Source organism: Lissotriton helveticus, chromosome 1_1, assembly GCF_964261635.1.
Source record: "Lissotriton helveticus chromosome 1_1, aLisHel1.1, whole genome shotgun sequence".
NCBI lineage: Eukaryota > Metazoa > Chordata > Amphibia > Caudata > Salamandridae > Lissotriton > Lissotriton helveticus.
The window spans coordinates 2,093,140,290-2,093,157,736 of NC_136057.1; the positions used below are offsets into that span (position 1 = coordinate 2,093,140,290).

The window sequence follows — 17,447 nt, forward strand, 5'->3', positions numbered from 1 at the left end:
ATGTTGGATCAACACGAAGCACATGAATACATTCTAATAGTTAATGTCCACTTCAGGCAACGAAACAGATGGTGCAGGTGAACGGACTGCTAAATATTTGAGTTTTTTTCTGTTCCATTACTATGTTTGATTTATGAAGTCGAGTCGTATTTGTTGTAGTACGTACGTTCCAGTGTTCAGTAGTGGAACTTGTATTTCTGGTAAAACTGCCTTTTTCCACAGTTTTGCTGTCATTGTTTACCCTCCATTCATTGTGCAGCTTTTTCAAGCTCCAAAAATGCCCCCTTTCCAGTTTGACCAGGGGATAGGATTGGGAAGGTGATACTAGTTGCACGTGCTCGTGAGCTGTAAAAAGAAGGCGTTGCAGTTTGCTTCCGGACACGCGCGCTGCTGCACAAAAGATGTTCATCATGGCGAGAACGCTGCTGGTCGGCTGCTGGGTTATTTGTCTCGTGCTGGCAGTGGCTTCTAGGCGTGTGCGCGCGACGAGTGCGGCAGCTGTGTGCCCCTGCGCGGACCCTAAACTTTGCGAACCTATCACTGAAGTCAGAAATCAAGAGGTAGGTACCACTCCGCTTCCAGAAAACGTCTGGTAGGAGTCCCGGTCATTAATCGTTACACCTGCGTAGCAGCTTCCGTAGTTCAAACAATACAACAACGGTACGATGTGACAGGTTGGGAACCGGGTAGAGCGGCCGACTGTGAATTTCGGGAGCCAGGTTCGGTCTGGCGGGAGGTTCAAATATCTTGTGACTATGGGCAAATCACTGAATGTCCCCATGCCTAAAAATGAATGTGTCCGTCTGTAATGTAACGTGTGCTCATACCCTATCATCGATACCTTTGGGTCGAGTTGGCGCTGTATATAAATCTGTAAAGAAAAAAAAGTGTCGTAGTCTGCGATTTGTTTTCTCTAAGTAGAATGGGGGAAACGTGGGGGCCTTGGTGGGTTGATGGGGAGTGGGCCAAAAACAAAAGCATGGAGAACCAAGCTGGAGCTGATTCAATAGTCTGGCTTGGTTTTAAGAGCCAGTGCACGAGCTGAGCCATGAAAATATTTGCCATGTAAATCGTGCAACAAATGTGTAAATCTGATGAAATCTCTTCAAGATCCCAACACGTATATTTCTTTAACATGTGGAAGTTTTTGCCCCTAGTATTTAAGATTATATCCCTGCATTGAGAGGCACTTGTTAACAGCTTTTAAGAGCTACTGGTTGGAGACCCCTGAGTTAGACACATTCATGCCCAAACTTTCCTGACGACAATGCAAATAGGTAATCAAGATGCAAGTGAATTGTCATGTGCAGTGTACTTACCAAGCTCACAATTTGAATACGTGATATTTAAGAAAAAGCAGGTTCCTTGAACTCCAGTATTGGTCAAGGATGGCATAATTTGATGAAACCGGGTTTTGTGGTTGCAATTTGTGCAGTTCAGCTATTAAATGCTGATCTGCTTTGACTTTCTTGTAATTCTTTGCTCATGTTGTTACACCGTGGATGGCATGGAGAATCTATGTAAAAGCTCAGCTCCTTTTGAGTTGTGGGTCAAAGAGGAACTCGACCTGAGCCAGAGACAAGCATCTCTGGCTTAAGCTTTGAGGTGTTAGTTACCTACCTGTACAAGCCACTGAAAACTCAAGCTCATACTTAGCTCTGGCTCCGCACGAAGTCCTCTTTGACCTTCCAGCCCAAAATGAGCCAAGCTTTCATGTGGTTTCTGCCTGCCACCTACGCTTTTACATCATGTGGTATGAATAAAAAATAAAGCATAAACCATCGATGTTAAAAAGCAGAGGAAGCTAGTGCAATGGGTGGAGGTATATTGGTTATGTTTTCTTGTTTCCTTTTGAAAATATATATTTGAAATGTCAATGTCAGCTTTTTGTACTCTAGACTGTAGCAAATAGCTTCTGGGTTACAGAGCTCTGCATTGTATTTGACCCTTGACGCAATAAAATATGTTTATACAAAAAAGCAGAGAAAGCAATACCTGATCAGTGGCTAAATTGCTTAATGTGAATATAGAAAAACTGGTATCAATCCTGGCGTTCCTGCTTGACCGAATTCTGTGATCCTAGGCATGAGAGGCTGTCGCAGTATATGATGTACATTTATGCAAGTGGACTCCTTGCACTGATCCAGACAACCCTATGGTGATTGTAGTGGTCTTTGACAATCTTAGAAAGCTCTCTAAGTGGTAGCTGTGGAGAGCAGCCTTTAGGCTTAGTCCAGAAGGAATGTTAAGCAGCTTGTTTTACAAGAACACAATCTTAGAGTAAGTAAAAAAGAACCACACAGTGCATTAATAAAACTATGTATTTATTATAAGACACTCACTAACACATACAGATATCTCCTAGCCTGAGATATACACAATGCACACAATTCTTTTCAATAGAAACAGGTAAGTAGCACAGTGGCCCCAGGGGGAGAACAAATCATATACCAAAATAGTGGTATCCGAACCACCACTCAGGTCAAGACAATAGTCAGAGGACTTAGAAGTGCCAGGGACCCAATGAACCACCCAAGGTGAATATTTAGGAGCCCCACGGAGGTTGTGTGCAGTGTAGGAACAGGACCGCGTTCTCTGTACAAATCAATGTGTAAATCGCAGTTACAGTTTTAAAGAAGAAAGACTATTCCCAGAGGACCCCGAGGAAACCCTGCGAAAGACAGAAGGTTGGAGATCCACCCCACCTGTGAATATCTTAGGAACCAGGATACCTGCCTCAGGGTAGCCGGGTGCCTAGGTGTGAAGTGGCGTTGGAAACCGTTGTCGAATCCAATGGAGAACGTCAGGAAGAAGCCGCTGCTGGAGAAGGTGAAAGTGTCTGGTGGAATCCAAAGGTGAATTCAAGTCGAGCAGTACCTGAAAACAGAGGTGACAGTCTATGCCACTTGGAAGTGACTAGGAGGCACGGAAGACAAATGCCCACTAATGTTGGGTGTTGTAAGAAGAGTTGACAGTGCCCTTGGAACTGCGGCTGTGAGGACCAGGCTACATTGTGGTAGACCAGGAGCCGTTCACGAGCTGCCCCACGTCAGATGTCGAGAGTTGAGGAGTCGGTGTCCGGTGGAGCACCAACAAGACTTGGCTGCTGCAATCAACGTGGAAGTAGAAGAAGGTGCAGTGTCTGGACCAGCAAAGTCCAGGAGACTCACCACAAGCAGGGGAGTCAGGCAGGCCCGAGCAATCAGGGGTGCCTAAAAGAAGTATAAAGTGACCCTCCAGAGGACCCATAGGCCAAAGGCACTGGAGTTGCAGAGGACCTCTAACAACTCACCAAAGATGCAGGCCCAGTGCGCAAGTGATGCGGGGAGGGTGAAGATCTCAGTTGCTGGAACTGCTTGAGGTTGGGGCTACTTGGAGCCCGAAGATCTTGGTGGAATGAAGCCAACAAGCCTTTGCAACTGCAAGTTGACACAGTGCACAGTGGTTCAGTTCCTGCTGCTCCGACGAGGGATACTCACCTCAAACTTGGTGAGAGTGCAGAATAGGCCTTGAGGGATGTGAAGAACCACCACCTGTGTTGCTGAGCCTGTCGGAGTCTGTAGGAGCCCAGGATCATCAGACCGGTCAGCTTGATTGCGGTGCCTGCAGATGCAGGCATGTGAATCCTTCACTTCAAGGGAGATTCCTGCAGGTGTCTTGGATGTCCACAGGCCCTGGATGAGATCCTGTATGGAGCACAGCCACAGTTGTTGCAGCAGAAAAGCAGGGCGAAAAGATCAGGAGCCTCAGTAGTCTTCCGGGTTGCAGCCTTGATGCCCAGGGCGAAATCCAGAGTGCCCAGATGGTTGAATTTGAAGTGGGGTCGTAATTGTACTGTGTACTTCGACAAATTTAGGGACTCACCCATAGGTAAGCCCTTAAATACCCTAAGGAAAGGGTTGTGATGATACAGGGGTCCCTCCCTAAGGAGGGGCTGGACAAGGGGGAGGATGCTCCCCTGTCCGTTGTCAAGTTTTGCGCCAGAGCGAGAGCCAACGGCTCCCTGAACTGGTCTCAGCTGGACTATGCATGGAAGGCAGCAAAGGTGCCCTGCACGCACACTATGTGGCGCTGGCAAGCTCTCCCACCCTGCCCCAATGCACTATACCCTGTCTGGGAGGTGGTCACACCTCCTTGTGATAGGATGCCTATTGCTCTACCTCCCCCTGCTCGAGCTTAGCTCAGCAGCAGGAGGGCAGAATCGAGTCTCTGGTCGGCAACAGCCATGTTGTGCTGTGCTGGTTTAGAAGACTGGTACCAGGAGCTCGGAGGGCCTATCGGAGGGCCTTTAAAGATGCTTGGAATCATACTTTGGTTCCAACATGTTTGATACCAAACAAGATAGGGTTTGTTGCAGCCAGTTTCAAGATGTTCATCACATAATGATGTGGCGCCCCTCTATATATTATATGGCTGTCTCGCATACAAACCGGGAGAATGGACTCCGAAGGCTGTAGGAATGTCCTGCCAATCATGGGGCACCCTCACAATTAGAACCAAGCAAACTGCCTTCAGGATTGACAAGGCCTGCTGTAGGGGTGACATAGGTTTTGAGTGCAGTGACCTTAGATATAGGGAAGCCTTTATCTTTCGTAAGTGGTGCTAGCACCAGCTTACACAGGCTGAAATGGCAGGCCTATAGAGATAGTTTGAATGATTTCCATAGGTGCCATAATACATGCTTCAGCCTATGGGGACTTCTGGGGTACCTATGCCTTGGGTACCTTAGAACGATATACAAGGGACTGACAAGGGTACCCCAGTATCATTTTGGGATGTACCTAAGTACTTACCATAACAATTTAGGGGAGAAAGCAAAGATACTGGGATCATGATTAGCAGGGTCCCAGTCAGACTAGTCAGAAACAGCATAATGCCAGGCAAAAAATGGGGGTAACCATGCAGAAGGATCCTACCTTCCTACACCAGGCAAATATTTTATTTCAACAAGCCTCTTTTTTCATCTTTATCACATATGAAGGCACCTTACAATTTATGAGTTCAGGGCATGTGCTGTACAAAATCCTCTTGTGTTTGAGTGTATAGACTGTAATGTTGTTCCAGCTATAATAAGAGACCAGGCCCCATACATAATACATATAGGGAAAAACTGATTTGCCTCTTACGTCACTAATGGCATTTTCGGCATGGTGTTGGGCAGAAAAGCCTATATAAGTCCATTCCCAACAGTCTGCTTCATGAAATCTCTCATCACTTTAATTCAACTTCCTAATTTGATGGTAATTTTTCACAATTTGATGATTGGTTTGACAATCATCACCATATTTTGCAGTAGGAAGATAGCTAATAAAGGAAATACCCCCACCCCAGTAATGTGACAGGAGATTTGTATTCTATTAAAGAGACAGAGGCGAAGATTATGGCTGAATATCTTTACTGTTAAAATTCTAGCAGCAACGATGAATGAAACGTTATTAAAGATTTGGAAATTGATATCAGTGGTTCAGTGTGCTGGTGACCTCATGTCCTGTCCACCAATCAGTGTCCATAGTTATTATAATCACCTCTGCAAGGCACTAAAACCTCCCCTTCTTGCAATAAAAGAAACAAACTATACAAACTCATAAGAGATGCAAACAAACACAACTGTATTGTTGCCGTATGATGTTGAAAATACAGTCTTGAATTTGAATGTAATAAAAGGATGGAGGCGAAGAGCAGATTTCCTCTAGAAGAGTCTTGTACTGGAGTTAAACTGGAAGAAAAAGAATAATTGTAACACCTAAGAGAGGTGGGAGGTATAATCATCGCCTCCATAATTTTAATAGAATCCAAACCTCCTGTCATATTAGTAGAGGAGATTCCCATTCTGTCACGAGACTGGATGCTTGATTATGACAAATTTAAAGCTATGCCGTGACATTGGAAAAGGCATGAGTGATTGACTTGAAATTGAAAGTTCTAAAAGTAGATTCTCTTCACCAATCTGCTGCTTTAAGAACGTCCTCTAAACGTCCAGCTGGAATATATGCTTTAGACACCATTGCACCTCTTACTGAGTGAGCCCTGAACAAAGAAGCATCTATTCAAGTTTCAGCTGTAATCCAACTGACTCATCTAGCCAGTGAAGATGGATAAACGGATGCAAAGAGTTTTTGGAATGATATCAATAATTAGGAAGATCATGCAGAATGAAAAGCAGCAGTTTGGGCATAATAACAACAGAGATATGAAACCACACATAACATTTTACATTTGTGAAAAGCGTGATAAATAATTGAGGTGGAATTCGATTTAGTGCATTGTAGGAACGTGTCCCTTTTTGCATGGCTACACCCTAACTTTTTGCCAGATATCTGATGCCAACTTGAACCAGTGTATGCTGGGACCCTGCTAAGCAAGCCCCAAAACCAGTGTTCTTTCCCAAGACTGTACCTTTGTTTCACAATTGCCATACATCTGGGCCACATGTAAGTCCCTTGTGAAAGGTACCCCGGGTACCAGGGGCCTTGTGACCAGAGAAGGCCTCTGAGGGCTGCAGCATGTGGTTTGCCACCATCAGAGACCCCTGAACTTAACAGTGGTGCAGTCCAAACTGAAGAGTCGACATGGCACACATCCTTGTGTGTCATGCCCACCAACACTGCTTATGGCATGGGCAAGTCACCACTCTAGCAGGCCTTACAGCCCAAAAGTAGAGTGCACCATACCACAAGTGAGTCATAGCTGCATGAGCAATATGCCCCTACAGTGTCTGTGCCATTCTCAGACATTGTAAGTGCAGTGAAGCCATTTTGAGGACATGGGCTGGGAGGTTGTCATTACGAATGGCACAGCTCCATGATGGCTTTACTGAAAACTGGGAAGTTGTGTACCAAACGTCTCAGTATGATAAACTTACCCTGATGCCAGTGTTAGATTTATTATAAAATGAACTCAGAGGGCATCTTAGAGATGCCCCCTGAAAAAGATAAACTTTTGGTGTATTGTCTGACTGGTCCTCGCCAGCCAGCCACCACCAGAAAGGTTTCTCACCTCTTGGAGTGAGATCCTTTGTGCTACCAGAGGTAAAATACAAAGCCTGCTATGAGTGAAGGTGCTTCACATTCCCCCCTGGCAGGAACAGCCACACATGGGGGTGAGCCTCAAAGGCTCTCACCTTGTGATGTACTGATTTGGGCAGCTCCAGCTAGTGGAGATGCCCACCCCCTGTCTAGGCCCTACTTTTGGCAGCAGGACGGGCGGGAAAATTAGTAAGCAGAGTAGGAATGTCCACCTCAGCCCGGCATACCCCTAGGGTTGCCGGGAGCTGAGGTGTACCCATCTCTTAGAAATTCTTCATCTTGAATTGGAGAATTAGGCCCAATAGGCACAGCGATGTGCCCCTCTCCCCAAAGGGAGTGGGCACCCAAAGCGTGCAGTCACCTTAGGGGACAATTAGCCATTGGCTACTGCCCCCGACCTCAGTAACGCCCTTACATTTTGTATTTAAGGGCTCCCCTGAACCTTGTTCCTCAGATTTGACAGACCAGGATTGCAGTTGGACCAGGAACTGAACTGCTGCAGACTGAACCTGGCAAGAACTCTGCCACCTGCACCCGGGTAGACTACTGGACAAGCAGTCCTTGCAGAAACCCTGCCCAGCCTCCATGGCATCCTGGAGACCCCGCTACCTTTGCTAAAGTGCAAAGAGCCTCCCTGAGTACTAGAGGCTCTAGTCCCCGGAGTCCACTAGTACCAGACCTACAAGAACCAACATAGGGAGGACCAACACCTGTGTTGACGTGACTCCCTGCTACAAGAGAACTCCAAGAACTGTCGCAGTTGAGGCCTGACACTCCTGTCAATGTGACTCACTGCTACCGGACACCTCCAACAGCCACAGTGGTAGAGGACCGGTACTTGTGCCGACGCGACTGCCCTGCCGGAGGAAAGCACCGCAGATGGATGGCCTCCATGAAATCGAGAGATCTTCCCAGCCTCACAATTGTAGCTGTTCACAGCTCTGTGCCCGATAGCTGGCACCCTCCTGCAAGTGGCCCTGTAGGCCTCCTCCTGCACCATCTGCCCACCCGGGACCTCCCCAGGACGGTTCAACGATGGCAGAAACTCATTCGATCTACAGCAACGACCACCAGCGACTGCAGCGATACTTATGTGGGCCGTCTGCGGAAACCTATCCAACTCATTGCCTCCCGCCGACCACAACAAAAAATATCATTGCCAGTATCGACCGCCTCAGCATTGATACTTAATTTTGCACCTTTCGAGTGGTCCCAGCCCCCCACAACTGACACTGCGCTCAGTGGTGGCCTGTATGCAAAGTATCTGCTACTAGACTAAAACATGTTTCATGTACGTGAAAAGTATTGGTTGATTCGATACAAACCTATTGCCAACAATATTGAAAATATGAAATATTGCATAATTGGAAAGTCCACTTGTCCATAACTGAGTTCACTTGGTTCCTAAAATAAAAGTAACTAAAGTAATATTTTTACAACTATTGGACTGGAGTTAAGTCATTGGGTGTGTGTGTTCCTGCCTTGTATGAGTATGTAAAACAAATGCATTTGCATTACCCTCTGATAACCCTAACTGCTCAGCCCAGCTACCACTAAATTGAAAGTAAGGTATTATCTACTTTAACCTCTGCCGTACATTTGGGGACTCCCTGGACTCTGTGCACACAATACCTCTTTTTGGTATGTATATACAGAGCCAGCTTCCTACATTAGTGGATCAGTGGTGGGATCTACAACTTTAGATTTGTTGGACTACTCAGCCAACATCTGACCACATGACAGAAACTTTAAAAATTGTCTTTAGATTTAGTTTTTTGAATGACAAGTTTTTCAAAATGTTTAAAAGTCTGTTTTGACCTTGGTTTAGTCCCTTTAGCATTTCCTTTACAAACCAACTTGCTGTAGTTAGCGACAAAAGTATTTTTAGAAGTTTTTTAGACTTCTTCTAAAATGATCCCCACTAATAGTTAAATAATGATTGATACACAGGAGAAGGGTTGAGGAGCTCAACCTCACCCCCTACTTTCATCTAGAGATGAGTGACTTAAGGTCTCTGTGTAGACTTAAAAAGATTTCCCTGGGGTCCCGTGCCTCCAAGGTCACCTTCTGAGGGGGTAATCCAGACTTAGGAGATGATGATGTTAGTGACGTAGAGGGCAACCCACAAACTCCCTCACAAATAGGAAGTACAGGGTCCCTGTACCCCTGACTCCAAGCATACTACTCCCACCACCTAGGCCCTATACATATGGGACATGTACTGATGAGATCACAGAGGACAGCCACAATAAGGAGGACATCCTTCTAACAAGGTTGACCAAAAGAATAGATCTAGAGGTCAGACTCCTGGCTCTGGAAAAAACGAGCAGAGATGGGCTTACTTCCCATCAATGGTGGCAGCAAACCACCCTAAAATCCCCAAAGGGATTGCCCCTAAATATGAGAAAGGTGACCACATCACTAAATGGTTCATAGCCTTTGATAGGGCTGGTGGAATAGTGCAGATGAAGAAGTCACACTGTGGAGCCTTACTTTGGGAACTGTTCTCTGATAACTGCAGAGACAGACTTCTAACACTCGGGCAGTCCTATGACCTCATGAAGGGCACCCTGATTGAAGGCTTTGAACTCACAACTGAGAAGTATAGGATTAGATTCAGGGAGGCTTACAAAACCCTGAGCCAGTCCGGGGTTGAGTTCAAAGACTACTCAGTTTAAACACTAGATGGTTGGTTAGTGGGAAGTGACGTGCATGACTATATTGGGCTTTATAATCTGTTGTGTTGATGAAAGACCACATGCTAAGTAACTGTACAAACAAAATGTTGCATCTGTATTTGGTGGGCCTAGGTATAACTTCTCCCCAAGAATTGGGAAAGAAGGCAGACCAGTGGGTCAAGACTAGGCTGAACAAAACTTCCATTGGAGGTGACAAAAAGAAAGGGGTTACACAACCTCTTCAGGGGAATGGGGTGATCCTCCACCCCAAAAGATAAAAACCGAGAGTCTTCTAAAAGCCCCCAAAAACCTGTTCAGAACAGTGGGTCCAGAAGTTTTCTCAGCCCACTGGAGGGTGTAAGTGTAAAAATGTTGATTCCCTAGATCACTGGTGTTTCATCTGTAAGAACTTTGGATACCCAACCTTGAGATACTGCCTGTCCTAACAAGTATGTCCCTTGTCCAGAACAAATCTCCAGATGTAATCAACAATGTGCCCAGATGAAACCAGGGTTCCCACTGAAGCTGTTCTAGTTTCTGAAGGGGAGGGAGAGCTGACCACCGTAGTTATCTAGCCCCCTAACTTAAAGAAGTACTTCAAATACTCCTTAGTTAATGGGACTAGAATAGAAGCCCTGAGGGATATAGGTGCTAGTGTCACTATGATGAGAGATACACTGGTTGGCCCATGGCAGTACCTGACTGGAAAAACCAACCCAGTCATCCACGTTGACAGTTTCACAACAGACCATTACATGGCTATGGTGACATTAGATTGAGGAGTTACTGGCCTAAAGCAGGTAGTGGTCTCTTCAAATCTTCCAGCTAACCTGTCTGCTTCGAAATGACATTGAGACCTAAGCATACGCTGAAAACCCATGCAGCCTTGGTGCAAATCCCTAAAATAGTGTGTGTGAAGTCAAGAGCACACACTCTAACACAAGGTGAAAAAGAAGTGTTGGAGCCTGAAAGAATGGCCCAACCTTTGAAGTGAAAAGAAAGATTATGGGACCAGCTTCTAAACAGCAGCACGCATAGGACCCCTTTTCTCAGGGAGAGGACTTGTCAGCCTAAGAGGGAACTAAGCCCATGGAACTTGAGCCTTATCGGGTTGAGCTCCTGGGCGGGCCTAGGGGGACCCTCTAGGGAACAGCTGTGCATGGGACAGCAAGTCTGTCCCACTCTTGAGAGCCTGCGACAGCAAGCTGCTGCACAGGAAAAGGGAGATGTCAGAGGCTCCCACAGGACCTGTTGGGAGGAGGGACTATTGTACACTGAGGCCAGAGATGTCAACCATGGTGCCAATAGAAGAGTGGTAGTGCCTCAGCTGTATAGAGCGTTCTTGTTATGTTATGTTATGTTATGCACTTTTATTAGGCGCACAGCTGCTCCAGCGAAGGAGCGTCCTGGCGCCGCGACAAGGTAGCAGCACAACACAACGAGATATAAACACAGTAGAGAGAGGCTAAGGGAACAGGAAAGTTTTCACAGCTCGGCGAAATGAAAGCAGGTCCCTAAGGGCGCGAATCGCCGGGGGAAGGGAGTTCCACAGCATAGCTGCGCGGACTTGAAAGGAACGTCCACCAGCTCTGCTGCGCTTGAAGCGAGGGACAACAGCTAGTTCTAAGTCAGCAGATCTTAGTGCTCGCGCAGGAGTGTAGTGAGCCAGAAGTTTGGACAAAATCATGGCTGGAGACCCCTTGAGTATTTTGTAAGCGACACAGAGGACCTTAAACTGAATCCGCTGAGCCACCGGGAGCCAATGCAGCGATCGCAGGGTACTGGAGGTAGGACATGATCTAGGTAGTCCTACCACCGCTCTCGCAGCGGCATTCTGAATCCGCTGCAAGCGACCAATTTCTGCTTGGTTTAAGCCAGCGAATAGGGAACTCGCGTAATCCAGCCTAGAGATAACAGTGGCTTGGATCACGAGTTGCCGAGTGGCGGCATCAAAAAACGTAAGCACCGGACGTAGTCCCCATAGAATGCCAAAACAGCAGGCCGCCGTACGTTTGGTGTGACATACAAACGTAAGGGAAGGATCCAGCCATACCCTGAGGTTTTTAGGCTCGGAGACTGGGATAGGAGTAGGACCCAACTCCCCTGGCCACCATCTCCCTCCCCAAAGTTCCGGTTGTTTCCCAAAAATCATGACGTCGGTCTTACTAGCGTTCAGCTGGAGACAGTTGGACGTCATCCAGCCAGCGACCGCCCGCAGTCCTTGTTGGAATCTGGGTGCATCCACATCGGCATCCCCGCTGATCGTGACCGCCAGCTGGGTGTCATCGGCGTATGACACCATAGTCATACCCCATTGCCGAACAACCTCAGCTAGCGGCCTTACGTATAGGTTAAACAACGTAGGACTCAGCGAGGAGCCTTGGGGGACCCCCAGATCCAACAGATGGGGTTTGGACTGGTATGGAGGGACGGTCACGCTAAAGGTCCGATTAGCTAAGAAGGACCGGAACCATTGGAGAGCGGTGCCGGTGACACCAGCCTCCTCTAATCGACGCAGAAGGATGGGGTGTGATACGGTGTCAAAGGCGGCGCTCAGATCTAATAACACCAGCGCCGCCGTTTGGCCCGCATCAAGCACGGAGCGCAGATGCTCCACCATATACAGCAGAGCCGTCTCCGTGCTGTGGCCTGCTCGAAACCCATTCTGCGTCGTATCGAGGATATCGGCTTGGTAAAGATGTTCCGAGAGGACCGCGTTGACATGCGCCTCAGTCACCTTGGCGGGCCACGGCAGAAGTGAAATTGGCCGATAGTTTTCGGGCTTACTCCCGTCCAGGCTTGGTTTCTTGAGAATAGGCCGGACCATGGCCTGTTTCCACTTAAGTGGAACTATGCCAGATGTGAGCGACGTGTTGATCAAAGAGCATAGCGGTGAGATGTCATGCACCGCAAGATCTTTGAACACAGCCGGGCAGAGCGGATCTGCTGGGGACCCCGACCTCACTTGGCAAGCCAATTTGCCAAGACTTTCAGTTGTTAAAATCGGAAAAGAGTGCAATTCCTCGACAGTCAAGTCAAGGGTTTAAGAGGTGTATCTGCAGGTGGAATGGCCGACGGGAAAGCCCGATAGATAGCATTGACCTTTTCCACAAAGAAATCCGCCAATATTTCACAATGCTCAACAGAGCTCTGGAGGATCGCAGTCGCCTTTTTGGTGGTAAGATCTTTCAACACCTTGAAGATGGTTTTAGAGGGATTGGCACTAGTCCGAAACTGTAAGGCATAAAAGGCAGCACGGGTTCTGCACACTGCTCGATGGTAGAGTTTCACAGTGGCTTGGTACAAGGCCTTCTCCTGGTTGTTATAGGTTTTGCGCCATGCCCGCTCTGCACGCCTACAGGAGGTCTTGAGTGCCCGCAGCGCATCGTCGTACCATGGGCTGGTATTCCTGGCCCCTGATTTACACCAGACTGTGGGGATAAGGGAATCTAATGCCCTAGTCACCCAGTTACAGAAGCCATCATAGCCTTGATCTACCGCCCCAGTTATGTCTAGTGGGTCGGACGACAAAAGGTGGTAGAACTTTAATTTGTTCCAACGCCGTCTAGGGGTTGGACACACCACTGATTTGGGCTGCGTAACAGGTACGGGGCACTGGATCTGTATCAGATAATGATCAGTCCATGCCAACGGTGTAAGGCTAGTAATGCTGGCTTCCGCCACGTTGGTGAAAAACGGGTCGAGAGTATGCCCCCCCTATATGGGTGGGTTGTAAGACCATCTGGGCCAGCTGAAGCGACTCTAAGTCTGCCATAAAACTAGACACCGACGGGCTAGAAAGATTATCAAAGTGCAGATTCATGTCCCCAATAATGGAGAAATTAGAGCACCCAGCAGTCAGCTTACTGATGGCATCTGGTAGTGCAGCTCTAAAGGCCACCTCACTCCCGGGGGGTCGATAGATCAATAACCCCGACAAGGTGAAATTGGGCGTGATGGCTACCTTAAAGATTGCACTTTCACAGCCAGAAATCCTCTGTCCCTGCCACGTACAAGGGTAACAGGACTTGACCGCAAGGGCTATCCCTCCGCCTCTAGAGCCTCGGTTGAGGGTAAATACCGAGTATTCCGGCGGGAAAGCCAAGTTGACAATGGCTGTATCAGCATCCTGCAGCCAAGTCTCTGTCAGACAGAATATATCTGGCGAATCGTGGCATAGCAGGTCGGAGATATCCAGATGGTGCTTTGCCAGCGACCTGACGTTCAAGTTCCAGATGCTAATAAAAGGAGATGAACCGGCAGCCACAGTGCCACGCTCCTTAAACCCCCTTCCAAGGGGAGCGGGAAGACTAAACTGCCCACAGCCACAAGAGAGAGGGCCACCTAAGGGGTCCACCCGCGTTGTCCCGCAGGACCCCGATGACAAACCAATAGCAACAAGTCTGTCTCTGGCATAGCACAGCATTATGGTCAAAAGGAAAAAACCACAGGGGGCCACAAACCTGCCCCGTCCTGCACGTCCTGTCGCGGACGGGCGCAGACGGGCAGGACTCTGGCACGACTCCGGCCACGCGAGGACACGCCCGCTGCGCGATCCCGCTGCGCTAGGGGAGGAGCTTTAAATAGGTGTTCCCAGGCGGCTCATGCGCACTCAAACGCTGGCAGGTAGAAACGCCTCAATCCACTCACCCCACTCCAAGATGGCGACCAAAATCGAACAGGGCACCCACCCCAGGACCAGACCCGCCCAAACGGCGGTGCGGGGCTCAAATTATTGTGCAGGTAAGGGCGATTTTAAAAACAGGGTCAGATAACAGAAATATCAAAAAGGATGTTTAAAACAGCAGTTTTCAGCAAAGCGCGCGAAGCGCTCTCGCAGCATCAGCTACCTTGTCAGGGGCCGGTATCAGGAGGGACTCGCCTTAAATAGGTGTTCCCAGGCGGCTCATGCGCACTCAAACGCTGGCAGGTAGAAACGCCTCAATCCACTCACCCCACTCCAAGATGGCGACCAAAATCGAACAGGGCACCCACCCCAGGACCAGACCCGCCCAAACAGCGGTGCGGGGCTCAAATTATTGTGCAGGTAAGGGCGATTTTAAAAACAGGGTCAGATAACCAAAGATAACAGAAATATCAAAAAGGATGTTTAAAACAGCAGTTTTCAGCAAAGCGCGCGAAGCGCTCTCGCAGCATCAGCAACCTTGTCAGGGGCCGGTATCAGGAGGGACTCGTCTTAAATAGGTGTTCCCAGGCGGCTCATGCGCACTCAAACGCTGGCAGGTAGAAACGCCTCAATCCACTCACCCCACTCCAAGATGGCGACCAAAATCGAACAGGGCACCAAATTACTCAAATTGGCCCATGACAGTCCCCTAGCTGTGCACTTGAGTCAAACTAAAACTTGGGAAAGGCTTTTCAGCCATTTCTACTGGCCCCGTCACCTGTCACACCAGTGGCAAAAAAGGTAGACACACAAAGGCCCCCTTAATTCTGCTACCAGTGGTTGGGGCTCCCTTTGAGAAGGTTGGTATGGACATAGTGGGTCCGCTTAAGCCACCCACAGAACCAAGAAACAAATTCATACTGGTAGTAGTGGATCATGCTACCAGGTATGCTGCTGCAATTCCCCTTTGAACTACTACAGCCCATTCATTAGCTTTACCAAGTTTGGGTTTCCTAAAGAGGTGATGTCAGACAGAGGTACCAACTTCATGTCTGCATACCTGAGGCACATGAAGGATAAGTGTGGAGTGAACTACAAATTCACTACACCTTACTACCCACAAACCAATGGTTTTGTTGAAAGATTGAACAAGACATTGAAAGGCATGATCATGGGAATCCCTGAGAAATTCATAATGAGATGGGTTTGCTTTGTTCGCCCTAAGTTGGCCGGGTATGCCCAGACATGGGTCCCTTGCTCACTTTGCCACTGGATTCAAGCTAGTCTGGTTGATGAGGGGTGTCATGCCGAAACCGGACCCAGGATGCTTGTTTCACTTCAGGGAAGTCCTGGCTAGGCAGTTCAGGCTGGACTGTTCCAATGAGGCACAGGGTCAAGACTGATTTGCATATAGCTGGGTCTAAACTGAGGTGGCGAAGTGAGTTAAAGAACGATAATGGATTCAACCCAGATCTGTGACTGGGGTGAGTGTCTGAAAAGTTTCAGCGCTCCGTCCATCGTCTCCTTGTGTTTGCTATGTCTATTTGCCATGCCTGCTTTTTGCTTAGAGAGAAGTTCCTCAGAAGGGAGTAAGGTTTTCCCCCTTTGAACTTCTGTTTGGCCATCCTGTTAGGGCACTACTTCCTCTTGTAAAAGAAGGTTGGGAGAGGCCTGTCCATGAACCTAAACAAGATGTCGTGGACTATATACTAGGCCTCTGCTCCAGGATGGCAGAGTTCATGGAAAAGGCAACCAAAAATCTTGAGGCTAGCCAGCTGCAGGAGTTGTGGTATGATCAGAAAGCCGCACTGGTAAAGTTCCAAACAAGGCAACAGGTGTGGGTTTTGGAGCCTGTGGCACCAAGGGCTCTCCAGGGCAAATCGAGTGGCCTCCACCCTATCTTAGGGAAGAAAAGTGAGGTCACCTAGTTGGTGGAACGGGGCACTAGCAGGCACCCTAAGAGGGTGATTCATGTGAAGAGCCTGAAAGTTTTCTGTGACAAGGCTCATGTGTCCATGCCGTGGGCCACAGATGAGGATCAAGAGGCTGAGACTGAACCTCTCCCTAACCTCCTCTCTTACAGATCAAAAGATGGGCCAGTGATTTATTTATTTATTTATTTATAACGTTTTATATAGCGCGAACAAGATCCCGAAGGATATCAGAGCGCTTTACAATAGGTTGGAGGAGAAGACAAAAATGAAATGTACACTGTAATTGTGAAAAACAACAATAAACAGTAAACAGTGGTACACGTATAGAGTATAATATTATGCAGAAGAGACGATCGGTGACTATTAGTTGTGCCATGGAGATAGAAACCAAGAGCAACCGCCTTATGAGTGCATCCACCCCTTATGGTAAGAATTTGCTCATTAGGAATCTTTTGGCTTCCAGTTTGAAAGCCGTCGTCGTGGAGAGTCTGTGTGCATCCGGAGGAAGAGAGTTCCATATTTTAGGGGCAGTACCAAAGAATATACTATTTTTTTGTGGAGGGAGGTATGGATGCCATTTCCTCCACCTCTCTAATTTGAGATAATAGTTGAAAGCAAAAGACCTGCAAATGACACAGGTTTCCGAGTAGGAGGATTGGCACATGTCAATCTACAGCACCACACGCTATGAAAATAAGCTACATGTTAAGTAGCATTTTCCATTTGTGACAGGTGTGGCTGTAGATACATATTGGCACAGACTCTTAAAGCAGGGCCCTTCGGAAACAGAGACTAGTGTGTGGTTGATGCAGATGCCTGGAACAAAGTCCTTAACACCGTCTGGTTGACCATGGTTTGATGATGGGCTAGGATGTCCGAACAGCAGTGCTTGGGAATGTTTTGTGGTGTCAACCAGGTGGATGCCTTGCAAAAAAGACACAAGCTGGATATAAACCACAAAGGCATTAGTGGTGGATTAAGTGTATCCTGCAAGTTGAGCCCTTTTTAGGTCTCGCCGGGCGAAAGCAGCGAATGCTCAGCTCTCGCCAGGGAAAGAGGCTTTTGTAATCGATTCAGCCAAAGCTGAATGCACGTGTGTCTAGATGGACAAACATGGCTGCTCTTGCCGCCCGCCAAGCTAAACATGCACGCGTAGGGACAAGAAAATGCACGCGCATGTGGG

The 17,447-nt window shown here is 47.9% G+C and overlaps 1 protein-coding gene across 1 annotated transcript in view; it reads left to right on the plus strand.

Moving 5' to 3' along the window:
- The first annotated feature begins 382 nt into the window (after positions 1–382).
- The window catches only part of LOC144776515 (di-N-acetylchitobiase-like), a 216,022-nt gene continuing 198,957 nt past the window's right edge, over positions 383–17,447 (plus strand). The window contains exon 1 of the mRNA XM_078659272.1: positions 383–560. Coding sequence (XP_078515398.1) covers positions 402–560 — 159 coding nt within the window. The 5' untranslated portion in view covers positions 383–401. The remainder of the gene's footprint in view (positions 561–17,447) is intronic.